The 8586-nt window shown below is 33.8% G+C and overlaps 1 protein-coding gene across 1 annotated transcript; it reads left to right on the top strand.

Annotated features, from left to right (window-relative positions):
• The first annotated feature begins 4826 nt into the window (after positions 1-4826).
• LOC123265304 lies at positions 4827-7335 on the top strand. Its single transcript, XM_044729001.1, has 5 exons — positions 4827-5020; positions 5063-5169; positions 5839-5985; positions 6289-7266; positions 7328-7335. Exons 1-5 carry the CDS (start codon positions 4827-4829, stop codon positions 7333-7335), a joined length of 1434 nt encoding a protein of 477 aa, XP_044584936.1.
• The last annotated feature ends 1251 nt before the right edge of the window (positions 7336-8586 follow it).

The raw sequence follows: 8586 nt of genomic DNA, 5'->3' as shown, positions 1-8586 counted from the left end.
ATTTGATAAAAAATAACTATCTGAAATACTCATTAAAAAAAAATTTAATAGAGTAAAAAAATTATTAGTGGAAATTTTCAAGTTTTTTTTAAATAAAATCGATTTTTTTATAAAAATTAAAAAATTGACAGCTGTCAGCTAACTTCAGTATCATAAAACTTTTGATAAATGATTATTATTATTATTATTATTATTATTATTATTATTATTATTATTATTATTATTATTATTATTATTATTATTATTATTATTATTATTATTATGTTATTAAGTTATTAAATGCTCAGGGGGGTTGTCCCCGGAGTCCGATTCTCCGAGGGCCCAGCCTGAGCTCCATCCATTACTGCTGGACCACTCCGCACAACAAGGCGGTTAGTGATCACAGCAGGCCAAAGTCATTTTCCTAAGTAGACGGAGGGAACCTAGTATGACAGCCTTCTGCATCCTGACCGCCAAGAATTCAGCTTTTGATGAGCAAGCTGGAACTCTGGCAAGTGAGGATACAAAAGACTGTTTCATCCCTCCGAGGACGCCAACAATCAGGACGACGAGCTTGACACGGTAACCTGGGTAAAGTTTGCCAATTTCAAACAGGAGATCCTGATATATCTGTCTTTTGTGCTCTTCTTTGGCTGAGATGTTGTATTCAGCTGGGGCCGAGAACTCAATGACATAAATGTCACGAGTAGCCTTGTCGAAGAGCACAATATCAGGTTTGTTGTGATCTATCCGCCGAGTTGTTGCAAACGGCATGTTCCAATAAATTTTGCAACTGTCATTCTCAACAACCTGGGGAATATCTCCTGGCAGATAAGGCAGCACCGGTGTCACGTCAATACCGTAGCGGTGACGAAGATAGTAGTACAGTACTCTCAGGGCAGCATTGTGACGCTGGATGTATGCACCTCTCGCCAGCACTGGACATGCTGACAAAATGTGCATAAGCGTCTCCGGATGTTGTTTACACGCCCTGCAGGTCGTGTCCGGGAGCTGCACCTGGAGCACCTTGCTACGGTACTCTAGAGTGTTAATGACACCATCTTGGCAAGCAAATATGAACCCTTCAGTCTCGGACATCAGGCCAGCTGACTTTAAGAAGGAAAACGTCAGCTGGGTGGACAAGCCATGATCACGCACGTGTTTGAAGAACACGCTGTGCATAGACTTGTCCATCAGTTTGCCTAGGGAGTAGTTTTTCCTCGGCGTTCCTGATGACGCTCTTGAATTCCTCCTTTCGGAGTTCCATAAGAGCGTTTATTTCTCCAAGACCAAGGGTTCTTGCCGCATATATTGCTGCCTTATATAAGAACGACCCCTTATGCGCATTCTCATGTTTATGAACAATTTGCATAAGAAAGTCATCCTCATCTGCAGTGAAATTGACAACTTCGTGTGTTAAACCCAGGACTAAACGATCGTGAAGCCGCTCCAAGCTCTGCAAACCTCTCCCTCCGATTGACCGGGAGAGGTATAATCTGGCGACTGATGAATTGGGGTGCATGCTCCGGTTCATGTTGATAGTCTTACGGGTTCTGATGTCGAGATCTCGCAGATCCTTTCGGGCCCATTTTAAGACACCGAAAGAGTATAGTAAGACTGGGACAGCGAGCGTGTTAGTAGCGGAGACTTTATTTTTGCCGGAAAGTTCGGAGGACCAAATTTTCCGGAGTCTCCTAACATACCCGGTACGGAGCGTTGCTTGACTTCGGAGACCGCATGCATGCGGTGCTCTTCCATTCCTAGATATCTATACAACTCTCCGGCGTCTAATTGTCTTAAAACGCTCCCATCTACCAACTCGACATCATCACCCGTAACAGAGCACTTACCCCTCGCCAGATGTACGACCGCACACTTGTCCAACCCAAAAGACATTCCAACATCCCGCGTGTACTCTGCTACGATGTTAAGAGCCGCCTGTAGATGATCTTCATCAGCACTATACAGCTTCAGGTCATCCATATAAAGCAGATGGGTAATCGAGTATTTTCGATCACCCGGAGGCCCCACAGAGTACCCACGAGTTTTACGGAGAGCAACAGATATAGGCAGCAGTGAGATGCAAAACAGCAGAGGGCTCAAGGAATCACCTTGGAAGACCCCTCGTTTGTACTCTACAACTCCGGTTATGTGCAATGCGTTTCCACTTCCAATGTGAAAACGCGTTCGCCAGAGCTGCATTGTACGCCGAATGCATTCCACTATTTCAGGATTGACCCCCAGGCATTTGAGGAGATATAAAATCAACTCATGAGAAGTTGAGTCAAATGCCTTGCGATAGTCGATCCAGGCCATTGACAGGTTGCGTTGATAGTAGATCGCATCTTGTGTGACACATCGATCAACTATCAAGTTCTCTTTGCAACCTGACAGGCCTCTTTTGCTGCCACGCTGTTCATATATCTGTTGCCATACAGGTTCTATCTCATGCAAAATACGGTTGTTTAAAATTTTTGTAAAAATTTTATAAACCGCATTCAAGCAGGTGATAGGCCTGTAATTCTTGAGGTCAGACAAGTCACCTTTTTGGTATCAGTACGGTTCGCCCTTCCACGAGCCAGTCTGGAATCGGTTCGTCAGCTCTAATGTACGATGTAAATATACGGGCCAGATGGAGGTGGGTAGAAGTAAACTTCTTCCACCAAAAGACATTTATGCCATCTGGTCCGGGGCAGCCCAATTTTTGCTGCCATTTAGAGCTGAACGAACTTCATTCACACTGACTACAGGGTTTCTTCATCAGCATTCTGTCTACGGTGTTCCCGACAGAATGCTTTTAAAGTCGTGCAGAGCTGGAGTATTGGCGTTCACGTTTGGTTGATCTCCATACAACTCAGTCCAAAAAGCTTCCACCCGCTCAGGTGTTGATACCCCCGGTAACATCGGTCTTTGGTGTCAGAAACCGTGAAGGGCTGGATCGAAACAACGAGTTGTCGACCAACCGCTTCAGCCTTTTCTCTAGTGACTTTTGGCAGTCACTAAAGCCCGCAATTTATTGAGAGACTCTTCCTTGATGACAAGAAGAGTACTCTTATTCAGTGTGTGATGACGCCACCGAAGTTCAGCAGCAATGCGTCGAATTCCGGGCGTGTATGCTCATTGAGTTGATTCAAACACAAACAAACACTGCATACGCGAGACCAGTTTACGGGATCTGTCAATTTTGAGTCCGTTGTGAGATGCGCTGTCTCAACCTTGCCTCGATCGAGAGACAATGTCTCTCTCGGAAAAGCCGAAACTGCTGCACCATACACAACCTGGCTCACAGTGAGCAGGGTGGAATCCTCCAGGATGTTTGCACGGAGATCTTCATTTACCGCTTCTAGCTGTTGTTGGGAGTAAGTTATCTTTTTAGATATACTTACTTGCCGTCCTATAAAGGGATTGTTGTCATCCAAGGAGGAACGGCGTCGTTCTTGGTGTAATTGCGCCGGAAAGGAAAGTCTATTAGACTGCCTTCTATCCGGCACAAGCGATCTTCTATTACGCCGAAGATAAGCGGCATAATTACGCAGGTGTTTAGGCGTAAATGCTCTAGCTCCGGATGCATATCAGCCCAAAGAGTGTGCATCCGGGCCATATAACCGCTCACCCCCGGCTCGCTACGTTGGTAGCACACCAAGAGGTCGACTCGTAGTTCCTCCGTCCACTTAAAGAAAGTCCTTAAAGCGCCAGGGTCGTCATCGTTCATCGGGTCCGGCGTGCTCCTCCCACCTGATGAATGGTCCTCATCCGAAAAGGACCGGTTGTGGGGAGCACTTCTGAGATTACGCCTTGTTGTAACCTCAGTATTTCAATGCAATGGGTAGTTGGCCCACTGCATCGGCTACGTCGTTCGCCTACAGACCTGGTGTTATGGTCTGCGTTTCCCGCGATGCGCCGCTGGAGGCCACGTAGCAAGCATTATTATTATTATTATTATTATTATTATTATTATTATTATTATTATTATTATTATTATTATTATTATTATTATTATTATTATTATTATTATTATTATTATTATTATTATTATTATTATTATTATTATTATTATTATTATTATTATTATTATTATTATTATTATTATTATTATTATTATTATTATTATTATTATTATTATTATTATTATTATTATTATTATTATTATTATTATTATTATTATTATTATTATTATTATTATTATTATTATTATTATTATTATTATTATTATTATTATTATTATTATTATTATTATTATTATTATTATTATTATTATTATTATTATTATTATTATTATTATTATTATTATTATTATTATTATTATTATTATTATTATTATTATTATTATTATTATTATTATTATTATTATTATTATTATTATTATTATTATTATTATTATTATTATTATTATTATTATTATTATTATTATTATTATTATTATTATTATTATTATTATTATTATTATTATTATTATTATTATTATTATTATTATTATTATTATTATTATTATTATTATTATTATTATTATTATTATTATTATTATTATTATTATTATTATTATTATTATTATTATTATTATTATTATCAGATTATTATTAGTGAAACCTTTGAACAATCTACAAAGAAGTGATGCTACAATCCAGCAGTTACAGGATAACATCGATGTTGTTAACTTAGGAATTAGTGTCAATAGTATCAGAAGTCACCCTAAGGGTACAATTATGATTGGCTTAGAAAAAAGTTCTGATAAAAATACTATGTCCAAAGAAATAAAAAGTAAACTAGGTGATCTATATGAAGTTAAAGAATTAGGAAAGAAGATGCCAAAAATCAAAATAATTGGTATTGAAAATGATATGTTAAACATGAAAGAGGATACTTTCACCCAGAATCTAATTAAGCAAAATGAGTTGGATAATATTAAATCTAATTTTTCGTTAGTCAAAATATGGCGAAAATTTACAACTGATAAAGGATATGGTTCGATCATTTTGGAAGTATGCCCTGCAGTTCATGATATTTTACTTCAAAATGGTCAAGTCAAGATTGGATGGAAAAAGTATAAATTATATAATTACATAAATGTGTTGAGATGCTTTAGATGTTGGGGCTTCCACCATACTGCAAACAAGTGCTCCAAAAATGAAACATGCAGGAGATGCGCAGAGCAGCACAATGAAAAAGATTGTAGCAATGATACAGTCAAATGTATTAACTGTTATAATTTTTCACAAAAATTTAAACTGAAGGACTGGGATGACAAACATAGTGCAACAGATAGAAGATGTGGGTGTTATACTAAAATATTAGAAAAAGAACAGTTAAATATTTATAATAAAGAACAATAACAATTATCAACTGATAAAGCTAAGCAAGAAGATCTACGGGTGATGTGTTTGAATGTATGTGGTATGTTGAAACATATAGACCTACTTTTGGACTTTGTGAATATTAAGAAACCAGATATATTATGCTTGACAGAAACTCATATAACCGAAGATATAAATGACTTCGAATTAAATATTAATAATTATAAATGTATTAGGACGAATTCTTCTAACAAAAGGACAGGTGGCGTGTTAACTTATGTTAGAAGAAATATTAAATTTAAAATTATTTTCAATGGTAATCAATCAATTCCCGGTTCTTGGTTTCATGTCTTCCAAATATCAGGTCTAACAAATGTGACAATTTGTAATCTCTATAGGTCACCAAATAGTTCTATCAGTGAATTTTTTAGTAAATTTATTACTTGTATTGATGATTTATTGGAATTATCAAATGTTAAGGATTTTATAGTTACTGGTGATTTTAATATAAATGTTAGCAATAACTCATATTATAGCTGTAGGTTAATAAATGAATTAAAATTGTTAGGGCTAGAACAAAGAATTACTGAACCAACTAGAATAACACTTCATTCTGACACTATTATTGACTTGGTTTTTACTAACTGTAATGCTATAACAAAAGTACTAACTTCGCCTAGAATATCTGACCACAATATTATAATGTTTAATATTGGTAAAAAAAGTTTTAATGATGTAAATCCAAGAGTATACTTTGCCAGAAACATGAAAAATTTCAACAAGAATATCTTCCAATTAAATCTGAGATCTAGACTAGAAAACATAAATTATAATGATATTTGTGATATACATAATTATAATAATATTGTAAATAAAATAATCTGTGATATTAATTTTAGTATTAATGAATTAGCACCGATAATGAAAAAATATAAAAAAACTAACTGGCAAAGTAAACCATGGATAAGTAAGGGGGTAATTTATAAAATTAAACTGCGTGATACTGCTTACTATACAGCAAAAAAATCTCAACAAATGGTAGATGTTGAAAAATATAAAAAATTACGAAACGAAGTTGTCAAAGACATTAGAGATAATAAAACAAAATATTATGAACAGCAAATAGATCAAAACAAAACTAATTCGAAGTTAATGTGGAAATCATTAAAAGATTTGATTGGAGGTAAAAATAAATTAACAACTTTTGATATAGTAAATTTTAATGGCAACATAGTATCAGATCACACGAAAATTGCTAATAAATTGAATCAGTATTTTATAGATAGTGTGGAACTAATAATAAAAGATATAAATTTTAATGAATTGAACATAAACTTTAATGATAATTTTGCTGTGAAGTGGGATGAATTTGAAACTGTAACTTCATTCCAATTAGATAAAATCATTAAGGGTCTCGATGACAACAAAGGTACAAAACTAGAAATTAATGCTGTGACTATCAAATATGTTTGGGAATCTGAAAAGGATATTATTTTACTTATTATCAATAATTCATTAAATTTAGGGCTAGTCCCGGATAACTGGAAAACTTCCATAATTACTCCTATACAGAAAGTAAAAGACAGTATCAAAGTAGAAGAACTTAGACCTATAAATGTCTTGCCGGTTTATGAGCAAATACTTGAAGAAGTAGTAAAATTGCAACTGCTTAATTATGTTAATAGTAATGACATCCTTTTCGATGAACAGTCTGGCTTTAGGGTTAATTACTCTTGTGAAACAGCATTGCAACATAGTTTTATAGAATGGCGTAAAAATTTAGATGATGGCCTTTTAACTGGAGTAGTATTTATTGACTTCGCTAAAGCATTTGAGACAATAAATAGAAAATTATTGTTGCATAAATTAAAAAAACTTGGAATATCAGGAACAGTATTAAATTGGTTTAGGTCTTATTTATCTGGAAGAAAACAAAAAGTTAAATTTGGTAATGTTGTTTCAGAAGAGTTCGAAATAAAATATGGAGTCCCACAGGGTTCGAAATTGGGCCCATTACTTTTTATTTTATACGTAAATGAAATAATTGAATTATTTAGAAAATTAGGCATTAAATGTCGTTTATTTGCGGATGATATGATGCTTTATGTTACTCATAAGAGTAGTGATTATATTAAAAATAAACTAAATACAGCTCTTGATATGTTAAGTAAATGGTTAAAAGAAAATCAACTGAAAATTAATGTAAAAAAAACAGTGTATATGATCATCCATGACAAGCGCATCAAGATAAATCCCCAAGCATCTAATATTGTAATCAACGGCGTGAATTTGGAATATGTTAGTAAAACAAAATATTTAGGAGTCATTATTGATCATAACTTGAATTTTAAAGACAATGCAACGTATGTTGCGAATAAAATAGCAAAAAAAGTGTATTTGCTCTGTAGACTGCGGGATACAGTTAGTAATTTTGCGAAAACTATTATTTATAAATCGATAATACTTCCGCATTACGAATACTGTAGCACTGTGATGCTTAATTATGATCAATCTAATATTAATACATTACAAAACCCAAAATCGTGCAATGAGAGCAATTTTAGAGTTAACAGGTATACTAACATCAATCTGATGCTTGATGCGCTTAACTGACATCCAATATAATCTGATGCTTGATGCGCTTGGTTGGATGTCAGTTAAACAAAAGATACATTATAATTGTTGTTTGTTCGTATTCAAGATGGTCAATAATTTATTACCGAATTATTTATCGGACCAAATTGAATTCATTAACCATAAGCATAATTACTATACACGAAACAACAGTTTACTTGTAATTAGGCATACACGAACAGCGACTGCGGAAAAATCAATCACATACCGTGGATTCGCATGGTTTAATGAATTGCCAAAATTATTGAAAGGGCAAACTTCAATTATAACGTTTAAAAGACTATTAAAAAATCATATCAGGAGTAATATAAGCACAAAATGATATATGTCTGTGAAAATTGTACCAAAGAAATTTATTTATGTATATTTTATTTCTATTTTTTAAAAAATTTTTTAAAAAATGTTTAAATTGAAAAACGATGTAGCAAACTGCTAAATAAACAACTCATTATTATTATTATTATTATTATTATTATTATTATTATTATTATTATTATTATTATTATTATAACTATCCAAACATATTTTGAAAATTAATTCTAAAAAAAATTTTAAATAAAATCCAAACATATTTTGAAATTTAATTTTGAAAAAATTTTAAATAAAAGCGCGCTGCAAAGTAGTTACTTTTTTCACCGCAAGGTTGCAGATATTTTAAAATGAATTTTACCTCCATTTTAGC

This window comes from Cotesia glomerata, linkage group LG5 (assembly GCF_020080835.1).
Source record: "Cotesia glomerata isolate CgM1 linkage group LG5, MPM_Cglom_v2.3, whole genome shotgun sequence".
NCBI classification, from domain to species: domain Eukaryota; kingdom Metazoa; phylum Arthropoda; class Insecta; order Hymenoptera; family Braconidae; genus Cotesia; species Cotesia glomerata.
The sequence above is the reverse complement of the archived record's forward strand: the minus strand, read 5'-3'. Positions and strand labels throughout refer to the sequence as shown.

Bases quoted from the DNA above. Each gene is read 5' to 3' on its own strand.
- LOC123265304 (XM_044729001.1), top strand. From the start codon at position 4,827: ATGAAAGAGGATACTTTCACCCAGAATCTAATTAAGCAAAATGAGTTG. The intron at 5,170-5,838 runs GTATTAACTGTT...TAAAATTGTTAG, and splicing joins TAGCAATGATACAGTCAAAT to GGCTAGAACAAAGAATTACT. The intron at 5,986-6,288 runs GTAAAAAAAGTT...CTTACTATACAG, and splicing joins TATTATAATGTTTAATATTG to CAAAAAAATCTCAACAAATG.